The sequence below is a fragment of the Rhamphochromis sp. 'chilingali' genome, assembly GCF_963969265.1.
Source record: "Rhamphochromis sp. 'chilingali' genome assembly, chromosome: 10".
NCBI classification, from domain to species: Eukaryota; Metazoa; Chordata; class Actinopteri; order Cichliformes; family Cichlidae; genus Rhamphochromis; species Rhamphochromis sp. 'chilingali'.
The window spans coordinates 16952115-16969135 of NC_137937.1; the positions used below are offsets into that span (position 1 = coordinate 16952115).

Genomic DNA, 17021 nt, shown 5'->3' on the forward strand with positions numbered 1-17021 from the left:
TTGTCTCTCCAAGCTTTCCCATGAGCCCTTGCCCTGTTCTTTGTTTGTTTGTGTGATCCCTTCCCCTAGGCCACTGTAGCACATCTGTGAAAGTACGTGTGTATTTGTGTGCATCTGCGAGCGAGCACGCAGTCGGAGCTTTGAACAGCGCACACGTATCGTGTCAGTGTGTGCGCGTGTGAGCGTCCGCATCTGTGTGTGCGCGCGCTGTAATCAGTGTGTAAGCTCTTCCCTGAGGCCACTGTTCCACACAGCTGGACTAGAGCCTCTGGAGGGTTTCTGTGCTATTCAAGCATCCTTTGCTCTTTCCACCTGACCGGGTGGTGTGTGTGCGTGCGTGTTTCTATGTGTTTTAACAGGTGCAGTACCGAGAGCTGAAATTGGATCCCAATCCCAGTCCAAATAAAAGGAAGAAAAACAACCCCGGGTAGATGACTGCGTCCGCCCACCAACTCCTCTCTTCTCCACTTTTCCTCACTCGGTCTATTACTGGACACCGAGGAACAAGAGGACGACTCCTCTGGAGCAGCTCGGCTCAGCTATCCTTTAACATTTTTGTTTTTATTTCCTGTTTAATTCTCTTCAACTCGTTTTTCCTATTTAATTACTCATGGTGTACAGTTGTTTCCCAAAATGTCCTTTTTTGTATGAAACAAAATGAGTGCGAGAAACCTCTTAAATTATTACCGTAACCATAATGCTTTAGATTTTTTTTTAAAGGCAAGTGGAAAGGATGGATGAAATGACCTTTACATCAGCCGTGTGAGCCACTCTCCTTGCTGCTTCTCTCCATCACTCTGACAGCTTCCCACAAGTGTCACACAATAAGTAAAATTAGTTTAACATTTATTCTCGCTGTTCCAAAAAAAGAAAATGACACTTGGTGTGTTTATCAAGGGAGAAGCCTTATACCGCATTCAATTTTCTTTCTTTCTTTCTTTAAGCTCCCGTTTAAGTTATTGAATGATTTTGTTAATATGTTTATATTTTGTAATTGTTTTTCTACTGAAGTGTGTTTTGTTTTCTCTCCTTTCCCTCTTGGATGTGGCAGTGTTACTTTCACTGGCAGTAATTTGGACTGTCTCCACTTAACTCAGCCAGCCAAGTTGATTAGCAATTACGGTGGTAGCCTCCAGATATCTCCTTTTACACAAACACAAACCTGGATCAACAGGCTGAAGGCTTGTTTGTGCTTTAATACAATGGCCAGATTGTAGGTCTGAGTCTGTAGTAAACAATTAGTGTTACACCTGAAAACTTTATCAGTAGCTGTTGCCTTGTTTGACTCATTTGAACCATGTCAAAATCCTCTGTCATTCAATGAGTCGCCTCCTCTCTCTGTCAGGCGGCACGGCAGACTGGGCCCGCCGTCGTGGTGTTAATATAGATGTCACCCAGTTTATGCAGAGTGTCGTCAGGCAGCCGGGCCTTGAGGCAGCCGCAGCTCTAATCTTGTTTGAAAGGCTGGTCTCCTTCCCTCTCATCTCCCCCATGTGTTTTCCTCGGTGGCCACACGCGAGCGCGTTCACGGCCACACGCACACATGCTTCTGCGCTTAAGCATCTTGTGTTTCGGAGGCACAAACATCCTCCTCTCGCATAAACGCGCAGTTCCTCTCAGAGATCTCGAACACGCACGCCTTACTGTACCTACACGCTGACAGATGAAAAACATTGTATTGGAACAGGAACATTCTCCCCGCTCTCAGGCACACGCGCACCAACAACTGACACACAAACGCAAACATGCTTTCTGTGATGCTGTGCCCCAGGCTGGCCGCCCTCTCCATCTGCCCCACCTCCTGTGCCCAAAGCTCAACTTTGATCAGTCTTTCCAGAGACAGAGGCTTGTATATGTGAACTGTGTATGTAAGAGTGTTTGCGTATACGCATTTATGCAATCAAAGACGAGTTGCTTTTCTTAGTGTCGGTGTGCGTTACAGTTGTATCTCCCCTCCAGCTGTAGACTGATGCCTAGATCCAGTCGCTGTGTGTGTGTGTATGTGTGCGTTGCAGCAGAAGTGCCAGCTGTTACTTGGTGTAGAGTTTGCTTAGATGCTAGATGAGCAGCAAGTCATTGTGTGACAAGGCTCCAAGGGGACTTAGGCCTGAGATGTCAGGGAAGGAGGAGTGTATGTGTGTATGTGTGTGTTTTATGCTATTTCAGATCCTTCTTCCCGTCATGCTTCCCTCCATTTGCTCTCTCTGCGGTTCCCTCATTCGTCAGTGAGCGGGGTTGCGACCCTGTCTTAAGGGATGGTCTCCTGGGCTTCTCGCTGAGCATCTCTTGAAAGATCACAGCACAGGCTACATTTGAGGAGGTCTGCTCTCATCCTATTGATCCCTGCCTCCATCTCTCAGCCTCTACTTCTTTAGCTTTGCTTGCCCCCCCACCCCCTGTGTCTGTCTGTGTCTCTGCCTTTATACTCTAAACTCTCTTCCCACCGCAACTAGCTCTCTTCTGCCATTTTGTCACCCTCTCACTTCGTCTGTCTACTCTCTCCGCTCCCTCCTTCCTTGCCCATCCATCTCCATGCTTAAATATCAACAGGCTCAGATCTGTCACTCCAAAGGACCACTGCTTTTCTTTTTCTTTTTTTTTGTTAAGGGAATCCACTTGAAAGACAATAACAGACTATCCCCTAAGAGCGATGTCGCTAACTGATTACAGCCTCCTCAGCAAACCCACTCTGTGACTCGTGAGGGATGGCTTTGTATAATGCCTAAAGGGATTGTTAGAATACCTGATGTGTATGCGTCTACTACTATATGTAGTCATTTTCCAGCAAATTGTGGTGACTATTGTGCGGCATTGCATCCAAAAACTGTCTCTCACTCCTTTTCTCGTCATTATATTTCATTTGGGCTCTGTTTTAAAGCAAACCAAAGTGTTTTTATTTTGTATGATGTCAAGAAGATGAGTTCTAGAAAAGGAATGTATCAGACTGACAGTTTTAAAGAGGAAAAAAAAAGCACTTTTATTTGCACCAAGTTGAAATGAGACTATTCATTTTTTAAACCGTACTGTACATAGCTAATTACTTGTTAATTTATGGTTGTATTTTATACAGTATGCCTGTCAATGATCTGGTGATGATGCTGTAAAGTAGGTGTGTGCCTGCCTCATTTTCTAAGGTCTGTCTTTTTCCGCCTGCAATGTTGCCTGCCTGTGACATCATCTTTATGTGCCCAGTTCTGACCTTCAGACAGCAACGCTGTAGAAGCCAAGACAGGGTTGGGTCAAATGAAAATGTGGTATATATTTCTGATATGAGTAATGGAATGCATCTGATGTATTTTACTCATTTAAAAAAACTAATGAAATTAAAATATTTTTTATCATCTTGTTTTTCCTGATTTATTGCAACCCCTTTTTCTGTACTGACGAGCTTTGTTTCGAAGGTGCTTGTAGAAAGAAATGAATGAAATGTGGACTGTTGCTCTCAGTTTTAGCTTGAAGTCGCCTCCTTTGCACCGCTCACTCACCAACACATGGGCCCCTCTGCTCGGTTCAGCTTTGCGAAGCTCCCCATTCTTCACTGGTGCCTGCATGGCTGAAACCCAGAGCGTACATCACTGAGACCATTTGAGAGCACAACTGCTGGATAACTGTTTTTTGTGTAGCCAACATATAAACACCTCCATCTCCAGAGCACCTTTCAGCTGACTTGCTCTTTACAAAGAAAAAAAGACATATCTATATATTGTTAAGACATCTGATATATTGCTGCCAGAATTGTTATATGAAGTAATGAAATAATCAAAGAATATATTTTACTTTTATTTATAAACATGCAAAAAGAAAAAAGAAAACATGAGGTAGCAACACTCGACACTGAAATAAAACATTAGTGGTGTCATACAAAAACATCTTGAAATATTAAAAATAAATAACATTTAAATTCAAGAAATATTTGTAAAACTCCAGAAAATATACAATATAAACAGACCAAGCCAATGAACATTAGGTATTAGTAGGTATAAAATTGTAGCACTTAAGAAATGAACAGCTTTGAACTTGCATGCTTGCTTTAGAGGCAGATATCCACAGGAAGACTTATTTTTTGCCCTGTGGACCTATTTTAAGGCCCTGGCAAATTTTAGGACCATGTAATAAAAAGTTACCTTTTTGTTCACTTTCACTCACAGGTTATGCATTTAAGTCAGCTTCAGTGAGGTGTAAAGTGATCCTTTAACCTTACAGATCACCTACTAGTGCTTCTCCTCGCGACCTAAGATCCTCTAATACCCTCATCAGGAACTGTGTGTTCTCTCCTTTGCACTCTATTACACCCTGAGACACCTGTCCCTGGTACTTCCCTTGGCTGAGCTCCCACAATGTCTCTACATCTTCTACCAGCCTCACTGCCCGCTGGTCTGCCCAGCCCTGAGTCACTTTTTGGAAGGAGTGCCTCTCCAGTGCCCTGACCAGCCGGTAGCCCAGGCTGTGGTGCTTGTCGCTGGTTGGTGTGTGGTGAGGAATGCCCGTTTCCCTGAGGTAGGAGAAAATGAGTAGGGACAGCAGAGATGATCCAGCCTCCAAGAGGGGAAGGTTAACTTCAGTTGCTTTATTTCTCAAAAACTTTGTGTCTCCAAGCTGTGCACTATGGAGGAGCTCTTCCCTCTGACTTGGCTCAGAGACTAGATCCAGCGGGACCCGACCGTGGCCATCCGTCTGGTGTAGAAGGACAGATCCTAAGATGGGACAGAGATGTACAGGATCAGATCACACAAACTTTTTTATTTTTAAAACAAATTAAAACTATTTGTTCTGATACGACAAAACATTACTCCATAGTCTTCAAAGCAACAATGACAACAGTTAGGGAGGCACTACTGTCATAAGTCTCCATATGTGAAAGTGCTTTTGTAAAAATTAAGGCAGAACATTAGAAACACAGGTTAACATGTACTTGAAGCTACGGTGCAGTAGAAAAAAAATCCGATTTTAAATATTTTTAAGTGGCAGTTTGGTCTGAGACTTTGGTGTTAATGAGTGTAATGTAAACAGAAGCATCAGTGACAACAGTAGCACAGATAAAACTGACATGCAGCCAAAGCTACCTTCGACTGCAGCGTCATTATCAAATAAGGCAGAAGAGACAACACGGGTCAAAGGCAGGACGCCGCAACCGATCTAAATTGTGCATTCCTGTGTGTGCGCACTAACAGTACACAGATACAGTGACGGAGAGTCCCCAACCCCAAACAAAAAACAGTGTGTGAAGCAGAGAGTTTAAATGAACAGCTGTTGTCCCAGTGGCACTCACTGCCAGCTGAGGCTTTTAGCTCACTTCAGCAGTAACATCAGCTGACACCTTGTCTCAACTCTCTGACTGGCGGGTCACTTTGTGTTTGTGTAAGGGTTAGTGACCTGATGAAGGGTCTGCTTTTCCTTCCTTTTATGTGCTCCTGTGAGTGAGCTCATCAGAGAACAGGGTGCTACTGGGGGGGATGACTAACTAGTGACTGTGACATCAGCAAATTGATCTGTTAAGCTTGTGATACAAAAAATAAAAAAAGTGGCTTGTAACAATAACGCCACTCAAGTTACGCATTAATCCATAACATCTGTTATTGTGCTGCAAACACTCCATATAGACTCGTAGCTTCCGGGAATTTCTATACATTCAAAAACACCTCCAATAACCCTGACATGGCCCTTTCAGACATGCTTCACTACATTCAAACTGAAGATGACAGTCTCTGCTTGAATGTAACACTTTTTCCGTCTCCTTTTAGAAAGCCAGCAAAGTTATAATGGTGACATTCACCCCCCTCCCTCCACCTTCCTCTACGCTCTACTCTTCTGCTTCTCTGTTCAGGCTGAAAGCCATTTTCCAGTGTCAGACAAGCCCCTGTGCATTTAGCCTACGTGGAGCGGGTCGAGTCAAGTGTGAGCCCTTTGTTTGCTTTCACACAGACCCATTTCTGTGGCAAACTGCTTTTGATGGCACTTGACTGTTCAACCTCGGCAATGCTGGTGCCACTTGTGAGCAAGTTTACGGCTCTGTGGAGGCTCGGAATGACACACAGACAGCTGAAAGACTGCTCGATACCACTGCTGGCAGTTGTTTCTGTTTGACAGACACTGTGGGGCTGCAGGAAGCATGATGTTTTAAAGGAGGGACGATCATGTGCATGTGTTGCATTGTGACATAAACCGCACTTACTAAGCCTCCCAGATTCCATTTTTATAAAAAGCCATCCTTTTTTCTCTCTCCTCTAAGCGACACTTAAAAAAAAGTTTAAAAATGAAACATTATGAAATTTGAAATTGCTCTTCATCCCTCTGTCTGCTACACTGTTTGTAGCAGTTATGAGATAATCGATGAGAGCTCACGTAGCCGTTAGTGGGGAAGGTCAACGCTCATCTACCTTTTAGTGCTTCAAGTCTGAGTGGCAAAAACTCAATCTGCATAAATTGTGGCATTAATCTACATAAACCTTTACATAAGCGAGCAAATTTCGAATGCTGGGGTCAGGCGTCGGGGGCAGCAGTCAAGGACGTAAGAGCGCAGATTTGATCAAAGTGGCCACAGGAGAAAGGTGGAGGGTGGGGGGAGGCGAGCGGGGAGAAGAAGCAGAGCGGTGTATGTGAAACAGAGTGAGATTGTTCACAGCAGGTCATAATCACCAGGTTTCTATAACAAGCTTTCTTCGCCATTACACTCATCCACTGTAATGTGTGAAATCAACCCTGGCCTGACACATTGTAGAAAGTTTCAGGTCGACGTTCAAGTGTTAGCTGAAGAAGGGGTGGGGATCTTTTGTCTTTTCTGTATTTTCTATATTATCTCTTAAAAAATAAAATAAAATGAAATGAAAAATAAGGGACGGCTTTCTAAGTAGTGCTTTTTTCCTTTTTCACAATATACCCTGTTGTGTGTTCCTTTGAGAAACTCAGTGCTTAATAGAGCTCCACAAGTGGGCTGTAAGTTTGTGCCATGAACCCAAGCACTTTGTAGAGTGTTTTCAACTTAAAGTGGAAATAAGTAAAGAGGAAATACAAGGTTCAATTCAATCACTCCTACTTAATTCTTCTCTTTTCATCGACTATGAAAGCAGCAGTCCTCTTTAGCTGCAATGCAATGACCTTTAAGCTGCTATCGAGCAAAGAAAACATAAAAACGAACAAGAGAGGGCAAAAATCATATTAGAAATAGTGCAAGAAATGCACACTGGATGAAAAAGGACATGTGGGGACAATAACCATACAAAGCATCACTTGCATTATAAGACAATACATTTGTAATTTACAATCAGACAAAAGAAATCTTGCACTAGAATGAAAACAAAAAACAAAAAAAATAAAGTGATAACGTGTGTGCTTTCCCCCCCAGTATTCTCCACCATCATCACATTAAACCCCACTGACAGACAGGCTTCAACCAAAGTGATGACACTGGTGATGGGGAGGAAGGGGCCACCCTAGCACGGGCTTGGGCTCGGCTTGCCAGAAAGCCCGCGAGGCTGACTGTTTGAAGGCTGCATGTTTGTTTGTAGAACACACAACTGACTGTGTGACAGTGTCTGCAGTTTGTCACATTTGCATGATAACCTGTCTTATTTCCATTAAGCGTCAGCTCCTGTCTTTCACCTTTTCATATTTGTTTTTACTCGTTCCATCGACTGAACAGAAGAATCAGTCGCTCCTTATTATCCATCATTGGACATAAGACACCCTCTAATGTTCCACCACACAACTCTACTGCACTCGATACAGATGTCAATGGTCATATCCAATGCTAAATTACATATTTCAACATAACAGAAGACACGGAAATAGCATCACGTGCTGCTTATAATGTAATACATGTATACAACACAGTGTTATGAGACTACCGCCTGAGGAATGGTTTTGGTGCAGGGACTGTGACTGAAGTGAATCCAGGTATTGGCGCTGGGTGTCAGATATGCTGCAGTGGAGATAAATACTGCACCTGGGGGATTACATGAGAGCATAGGGTAATTACACCAACCTCTGTGTGTGTGTGTTTGTGCGTGTGTGTTTGATGCAAAAATACCCCACTATAACCTAAGCTCTGAAGCTACTAGCGGAGGGAGGAAATTCACATGCTGAGTGAATGCACCAGCCAGATGCAGTCTGGCTGTTTCACACCACACAGGCATTTACATACAGAGCGCAAAGCCCTTTGGCCTTTAGAGGGCAGGCGAAGACAAGAAATATAAAAGCAAGAGTGGAGGAAGGGAAAATCGGCGCTAAAAGAGGGAGGGAGGGAGGATAGGAGGGAAGGAAAGAAAGATGCCGTGCTCCCTCCCCCTATGTCTCTCCCTCTCTCTGTCTCTGGTCTGAGGCTGGGGCTCAGGCAGACAAGCTGGGAAGCAGGCAGCTCCACAGCATGGTAAACATCCTCTCGCCCTCTCTCTCTCTCCCGCCCCCCACCCCCCTCTTGCTGCCTGAAAAAGAGAGGCAGGGTGAGTGTGTGAACTGCAGCCAGGGGCACGGCATCACTTATCCACAGGGAGCTGCTAGCTAGCAACTAGAAACCACAGCGAAAACAACAAGGCCAACCAAGTGACGCACCAAAGCAGCCAGCGGAGAGGCATCAGATGTGGAACAACCAGACAGACGAGTATGCTAAAATCCCCGTCTGTAACAGCAGTGTCTGAACACTCAGTGATATTTCGTTTACCGATATTAATGGAGGAGTAACTGCACTGGTTTGGATATATTATTGTTACCTTGTTAATTCACATTAAAATATTGCTGGCATTGTAAACAGTTGCTATGCTTTGTGTAATCCAACACCACTACAGTCACTTCTAGTTATAATGGGCATCAAATATGCTTCGACTTACTGGATGCTGGCCTTTAGCACCTTAACTCTTTCCCACCTACTAGGTATCTTTTCTGAACTGAGCAGTTTCTGTCACATTTCAAGGCTGCTTCCAGAATAATAATAATAATAACAACAACGACTGGGTGTACATCAGAGGTTATTAAGGATGACCTTTGCCTATGCCGCTTACTGCCCTTGCTATTCTTCAAAAAACCTGGAACCTGTTCAAATGGTCATCAAACCACATTTTTATTGCGATATACTCATAAAACTCATCATCATCATCATTATGGGTGCTGGGGAGACTGTCAGACTGGAGCTCTAAATGAATCTTTAACTGGTCCTGAATCTATCTATTAATCTAATTAATTGTGTCTTATTTCCCAGTCAGTAAATCCTCCAAAAAGTTCAATTTGATGACATCACTTAGACGAATCAACTCTTCATTTCTGTTTTTGTTTTCTGGGACAGGCTGGAATAGGACACGAGCAAAGACGAATCGCTTTCACTTCCACCTCATATACAGTCCTAAAACAAGGACTTTTCAGTTTTTTTATTGTGTGGGAAAAGTTTGAGTTGAGAAACTTCAAATCACTTTACATCCCAATTGTTTAAAGACTTTATTGACTTCCACTACATACAATATTTTCTCTTCTCCAAAAACAGCTTCAGAGGTGAGCTGGAGGTGTCCTTAAGTACTTTAATTACAACACTCCATTCACGCTGCTGTATTCAGCTCGTCATTGAAAGAACGGTTTAAGAAAACACACTAAACTGCTGTTGAATGCATGAGCTTTCACTACGACCCATTCCTCCCAAGTTCAAACATCAGCCATTGTTGCCTTCTTGTTAATGAATTTCAAATATGTTAAAAAAAAAAAGTCTCTTGCATGTACTTTTTATTACCATAATTTTTAATATACCATTGAATTCCTCGCAGAGAAGTCACTCAACGTTTTAATTTAAGCTTCAGAAGAAAAAAAACGTTCTAACATTTTCATTCTTGTCGACCATGTGATGATTTAAGTTCACAGTTGGAACACAGGGACAGACAGCAATCTTCATGGCCAATAATAAATAAATAAAGATCTCCTAGTCCTGTGACCATGCCGTTTTCTTTACCCCCCCCCTTTTCAGTCAACCTGGAAACAAAAGAAATGAACTAAACCTTGAATCTCAGCCTTGTTTGCGGTTGAGAAAAGCACGCTTTCAACACCTACAAATTCATCGTCCATCCCTTCATGTAGTCCTTTTAAATAAACCCTGAACCTTGTAGGTGAAAGAGGACAGCAAAGTAAATAAAAAAACAGAAAGTTTAATATTCCTTGACCTCTGCCCTCTCTTTTTACAGAAGGTAGCTCTCAGTGGCCTTCATGCCCACTGAATACTACAGCTGTTTAAAAGGGAAACAGAAAGGGCAAAACGTGCCTTTGTATATTATAAGTGGTGCTGGGCATAAATAACAAGCAAGAAGCACTTGCTAGCAAATCTCAAAATCACCACATTCATTTTTGGAACATCTTTGGCCCTCATCTACATAAAAACATACAGATTTTCTCTGAAAAGGGGTCACACCTTTATCTTGGAGAACAGCGAAGAGTAATCAGGAACACCACTGGAAAGAGGCCCCAGATTTAATCCACGGCAACTGCCCCCCCCTAAAAAACAAACAAAAAAAACCCCACCCCAAAAACCCCACAGAAATACAGGTATGTGGTGAGTCTGCGTATATTTCAGGGGTAATAAGAGACAGGCAGGAAGAGAGAAAGAAGACTAGTCAGAATTCCCAGCGAGGAAAGTCCTTGAACTACAGCCTGGAGAAACCTGCAGCTGAAACATCCAACACTCCGGAGTGAAGCCGAGGGCTCCAAACACAGCTTCACCTCTAATAGTACAAGAGCTCAGCTCCTCACCGTTGCCAGTTCAGGACCCACGGGGAAATAAGTGCTGAGCAGAATGAACTTTATTTATTTCTTTACCATGCTGACAGTGAAAAGGCCCAAGTGTGTCTAAACAACTACCTGTGTGTAGTGTGTGTGCGCGCAGATCTATGACAGAGAAAGACAGAGACGAACCACGTTGACTACAGCTGTCCAAGGGGACCGTGTGTTTCTTGTGCCACTGAGCAAATGACATCTTTCTGCTCCACAACCACTAGTTTGCGTTAATATCTGCCGGGATCACAGAATCTGGCGTGCGTGTTTGTGTGTGCGTGCATCCAAGACATGCACAAATGCACAAAAACTGAAAGAGGAATTGAAGAAGTAGTCATGCAGCAACTTCTCTGGGGTCTCTGAACCCAACTTAAGGCAAATAATTGAAGTAGAAACATCTTAAAACACTTAAACCTGAACAGTTATTTCCAACTTTTATATTCTTTCCTCTTCGAGCATCTTTAATCTCTTCGTGAGAATCCCTTCGTGTTTACAAGTTGAGGTGGACTAGCCGCGCTTACTAACGTGGTGGGGAGTATTTAGAGGACGGCATCAGTGATTACGGTCACGGGGCTGTGTGGTGACAGCTTAAAAGCTCTTTTCTTTATTTTTCTCCACCCTCTTTGCTGACTGACACGCCTCCTCGATGCGCGTGCCAGGTCTGAACTGCACAACTAAAGGCTCCGGGTCATTTTCCATTCCAATCAGGAGTACCGGCTGCCATGGCCACCCTGCAAAACGTATAACATTTCTACCAGCTGAGAAAGGAAGGGACACGAGGAGCAACAGCGAACATACACTCATTAAAGCATTTGAGACTCATGAAAACGATTTTGCGTATGTAGACACATACGCGAAAATATATAGCCAAGGACACTTCAATACTGTGTTAAAAACAAGCCAAACACACGCAAGCAGGGTCATGTGGGGCGGCCTTGGGCAACGGGAGGAGGAGGGGGAGAAAGCAGTGTCAGCCTTGCCCTCAGCCATGGCATCCTTTCATTGCCAGCTCCATAAGCCTGGAGGGACTGAGGTAGAGTGGGTAGGGGTGGGATCTAGCCCTTCCTCCCCCATACAATTCATCCTTTAAAACACACACACACACACACACACACACACACACACACACACACACACACACACACACACACACACACACACACACACACACACACACACACACACACACACAGGCCTCCAAGCAGACAGGCTTACAAAGGGGTGAGATCACTCCCAAGTAAAGGCTTTGTTGGTGTGCCAGTGTCAGTATTGCCCTCTCTGGCCTACCAAAACCTTGGCAGCTAGGTTCAGCTTGTCTGCTGGAAACAACTAGGACAACAGGGTGAATGGCTCGATATAAAAAAAAAAAAAAAAGTTTCGGGAAATGCAGCATGCGCTCAGAAGAATAAAACCCACAGGAATATAATAAATAGAGATGCATCTGGCCCACTAGCCTGTTTCCCTATCATGGGACGGTGAAACAAGTGTACCTGGCCAAAATTTTAAAAGCAGTCTGATGTATGGGTGTTAGAAATGCAGCCACAAGCACAAAAGTCCTGCTTGAGTTTAGAGTGAAAAATTGGAATGAAGAACAATATAAAGATGGTTATGGTAACTAAGCAGGATGCAGGCCCCAAAGCCAAAACTTTCCACGTTTATCAGCCTGGACGTAAGAATCTAAAAAAGAAGAGCAAGAGAAAAAAAAGAAAAAAAAAAGAAAAAGAAAAAAAGCCTAGGCCTACTGATGGTGTCCATGGCAACAAGATGGAGATCATGGAAAAGAGACCCTGAAAGACAGTACAGCCTGAAGTCAAGAGGACCACCTCCTCACCAACTCCCCGCTGTAGCCTTTAGACAACCCGCCATCAAGGTGTGAGGAAATAGCAAACAGTCGGGAGGGACTGAGTGAGGAAAGAAGTATAATGTAGGAGCCTCCAGGTGTTTCAAATTGAGAGAATTTTCATTCTTGTTGTTCTGTTTGGTCCCTGCAAAAAGACCTGGCCTAGACAGTGAAGCCAGACGTCTGCTACACACACACGCACGCACAGACACACACACGCACGCACGCACGCAGACACCCGCTTCCAATTTTATAGATACAGATAGCTGCTTCGTCTGACCTCTTTTAATTTGCTCTCTCTGCTGTTACTGAGGAAGGAAGGGAAAAAAGAAAAAGAAAAAAAAGAACGGGGGGAGCGCTCTCTTGTTTCCTCTCCGGGACTAAACAATCCCAGTCTAATTTATTTTTTGAGGACAGAATATGTACATGTGTTAATGGGAAAGTCGAATCAAATTAACTATAATTAGTCAAACTGAGAAGTGAGTTGAAGCAGAGGTATGTTACATGGGGGACTGGTTCAATGCTGGCAAATATCACTCCTCCCCCCAAAAAACACACACACAGTAACACACACACAGACATTTTCCCAAGTCACCTGCTGCCATACCACCAGCAATGCCACCCTCTCCTGAACTCCGACACGCGTCATACACACCTCAACCCTACTGAGCTCCGACTGCATGTGGCACGCAAACACGCAGACACACAAACTACTTTTGTTGTGACACATTTCCGCAAAAACCCGCATGTGAATTTTGCAAGCGGCGCACCCTGACTCCTCTAATCTTGTCAAAAAGACGTTAACAGACATCTTACGAGGCGGTGCTGTAATCTCTTTGGACAGACACTGCAGCGCCGGATTGCATGTGAATTATGAAGGTTAGCAGTGGGGGCAGAGAGAGGGAGATGGTATATATGATCTAGAATTCATACAGTGAAGAAGCAGACAACTGCTACAGCTTCTGGGTCGCAATGTCAATCCTGTTTCTGTACCAAACAAGATTCGCCATTTGCAGCATATTAGAAAACATCAAAATTCGTGCCGCGTTTTTATCGAATGGCTTAAACTATGACCAGTGTAAACATATATAGGGTGGTCCAAATTAATAGCACCTTTTGGTTTGTCCCTCCATGATGGGTAAATATCTTTTGTTGTCTTTAAACACCCACTTCCTAGTCTGCGGCAGACACTTTCTGCCATAAAATGCCCAAATGGGCCGGCCCATCATGAGGTCAGTTTTCCCCCCCAAAACTTTTCAAACTGGAGAATAAATAGCATCACATGTGATGGACAAACTCAAATCGATGTGGAACATTGGTGGAGTGCCGCTTTAAAAGCGTTCTCATCAACAAGGTCCTTATTCTTCCAGCAGGGTAATTAAGATAAAACTGTGGCCTTGTAAATAAGGTCAAACACGACATTCAATTGCTTGATACGCTTGACTACATTTGTTTGCTTTGTTGGACTCAAAGTTTATCTTGGCTACAGCAGCAGCGACACTGTGTATAAATTATACAAGTTTATTCACATGAAATGCTAGAGTAAAAAAGTACTAAGGCTAATCCTGTGACGTTAACAATAAAAAAACAATAATCCACTAATACTAATAAAAATAACACCAATAATGTGGTCTTGTGCTGATTAGCAGTCTGTTTCAAAGCATTGGCCATACCTAACATATATTCACCTGTTTACATAAATAAGTTCATCATTGCTTAAATATATTTATACATTATTTAATATGTGAGCTGCTAAAAGGCCAAATGCATTTCCATTTATTGCTTTATCCATCCATCTACAGTGGTCCTATATACTTTGGCCTTTACGCTGCTGCTGTCAGTGTAATATTTATAGAATAATTATGAACTTCAATTAAACAAGTTCAGAACTTATACATATGCACAAGAATATTGTCATTTTTTAATTAAAAGAATGTGTGAAACTTTCTTACTGTTATGTTTTACTCTATAGACACAGGAAATCACTCAAACATGTTAGAATTCAATCACCTACCCACCATTTCAATATTTGTGATGTAACTGCAATATTTTAGATAAAATAATCTCAAATTTCAACACAAAATGTTGTCAATTTAAAAAAAATACAATAAACATTCTGCTACAGTAGATTCTTACATATCAGACTTGGAAAGCAGACTTTTCTGTTCCTGCAGAGTGTCGTCTGCAGCCTTTTGTCCAAATCTGCAAATCTCTATATAGGGAAGGATGTTATATTTACAAAGCTCTGCAATATCAACTGTCAAGAGTCAAGAAATATATGATAATGACTTAGTTGTTGTAGAACACGTTGCACAGCTAAGTCTTCTTAAGATTGAAGACTTGGATGAGTGATGAAATGTTTCTCCCACTGATCTTTCTCTGGTCATTTCTATATGTTGACACACTTGTAAGAATCATAGTTTGAAGTCAAGTTATGAGGCTCTTTGTCAGTTTCCGACCAATGGATCACTAAGCGGACTTTGAAGACGTGGATGTAGGGCGAATTGTAATGGATTGTTAACATGATCCCATTCTACAGCCATACGGGATTTTATCAGAATTCACGCAAAAGCTTTCGAGCTATTGTGGCTACATAGAGAAAGACATAGACACGCCAACTCTATGCAAAGCATGAGCTCTTCGGGGGGGGGGGGGGGGGGGGGGGGTAAGTATTGTTTGTTCAACCCTGCATCAAATGGTAGTCATTTGAGTTGGTTTAACTTCGTCTTTTCAATTTGTTGTTTGTGCCACAGAGTTTGAGAACCATTCACCAAACTATCAATGTGTGACCAACCTTACTTCGAGAACATTTGAGTATTGTTTAATTATTATAAAGCCAACATTTGTTATATTGCATAAGTTCCCGCCAACAGAATGTTAACAGCTTATACGCTGAAGCAGTCAGTCTGTGCATGTACTGCAAGAGTTTACTTGCCTGCATGTTCCAGCAGCATTTTGGCAATGTCCATGTGTCCATTTAGCAGGGCATCGTGCAGTGGACTCACTCCATCCACCTGATTATTAAGCACAGGGGAAGGGTGGTGGTGCAGCAAAGCTTCCACACACTCGGTGCTGCCGTGGTTGCATGCCTCGTGCAGAGGTGTCCAGCCTGCATGGTCTATGTGATCAACAAACCGGAAACAGAGGCACAAACAATGCTGACTCAAAATGAAAGTCAAATGAAATGGGGAAGCAATGTCAATCACAGTTTAGAATATCCACCTGTTGTTCACCTCACCAAACAACCTGTGAAACACTCTCTGGGCTCTGGGCTCAAATGAATCTATACTCCATAATTCCAAAATTTTAATTTCTTTTCTTTGTTTGTTTGTGTATGTTTATTTGTTTTGCATGTGGTAAAATACTTTTATATTGCTATTATGCATGCCAAGATCAAGTTTAAGGCATGCACCATTATGATTTCAACTTTCATTCACCTGTTGCTTATACACACAAGTTTCTGTTTTGGTCTAGTAATGCTTCTGTTGTCTAGTTATTGGTTGCAAGACGTATTGTCACTCGACGTGTCAATCAATCAGCACATGCTAGGACAATACTATCTAATAACTTTGGTACAATGGGCCAAACTAATAGGAAGTGAAATGGCTCTGGTAGATCAGCTCTGCACATACACATCATCTACACATAATGGCAGGATACATGCAATATGCCTGAAACACAAATGACAAGTGTAAATATAAAGCAAATGCAATGGAAGCAGAGCATTCAAACATCATAAATGCTCACAACGCATAGGCTATGATAATACACAGCTACAAATCAAGAGTAAAAAAAAGAATGTTTTAAAGAAACATTAAAATCGTTGCAGCATCTTTTCATGTTTTAATCCAGGATTAAAACACAGAAAGACAGACACATTCTAAAGACTGATAATAAAAAAGTAAAAATAAAAAAATGACAGACAGATAATCTGCTGTAGTTGAGAAAAGAAAATCCTCTGAAAACCAAACATGCTCTGACTCAATTAGCATCAGGCCTTTTTTGGAGAAATCTGTAATGTGGCAGCAGTTATTTTACCATTTTGCCCCGTAGTTCTACTTGATCGCATTTTAGACTTAAGAATCCCCCATAACCCCCACCAAGATGCAAGTCAATTTAGTCTACTATTAAGGGGTGATTACAAAATCAGAGAAACCTTTGAAAACGGCACATTTCCATAAAAGGAGGGCAAGTCATTATATTTGACCTAAAGGGACTAAAGAAAGTCACTCTGAAATATCAAAAGGGATTCAATTCACTTAGCAAAGTGGCCATAAATCTATAAATCTGACACTCCAAACCCATCCTGCTCTTACTAGACACACCCTTTACATTTTAGCTAAAGGTTAAAGGCAATGATGATGACGCGCACACACTCCTATTTCTTCTCTCCCCCTTTTTTTTTTCCTCCAGTGTTAATCGCTCTCCAAAACCCCAGAGCAAA

General features: G+C 42.5%; 2 protein-coding genes across 9 annotated transcripts in view; one reads left to right on the forward strand and one right to left on the reverse strand.

Moving 5' to 3' along the window:
- LOC308403749 (multiple C2 and transmembrane domain-containing protein 1-like) overlaps nucleotides 1-3654 on the forward strand; it is a 156059-nt gene extending 152405 nt beyond the window's left edge. For 2 of the 6 annotated variants that reach the window (XM_080893444.1, XM_080893445.1), the window contains one exon: nucleotides 360-3653. In XM_080893444.1, coding sequence (XP_080749570.1) covers nucleotides 360-431 — 72 coding nt within the window. In that variant the 3' untranslated portion in view covers nucleotides 432-3653. Of the gene's footprint in view, nucleotides 1-359 lie in introns of all 6 variants that reach the window. The other 4 variants (XM_080893446.1, XM_080893448.1, XM_080893447.1 and 1 more) reach the window with 3 other exon arrangements.
- Nucleotides 3655-3801: 147 nt separating this feature from the next.
- The window catches only part of slf1 (SMC5-SMC6 complex localization factor 1), a 36610-nt gene continuing 23390 nt past the window's right edge, over nucleotides 3802-17021 (reverse strand). For all 3 annotated transcript variants that reach the window (XM_080893454.1, XM_080893453.1, XM_080893455.1), the window contains exons 17-18: nucleotides 15513-15695; nucleotides 3802-4694 (exon numbers count right to left, since the gene is read on the reverse strand). In XM_080893454.1, coding sequence (XP_080749580.1) covers nucleotides 4198-4694; nucleotides 15513-15695 — 680 coding nt within the window. In that variant the 3' untranslated portion in view covers nucleotides 3802-4197. The remainder of the gene's footprint in view (nucleotides 4695-15512; nucleotides 15696-17021) is intronic.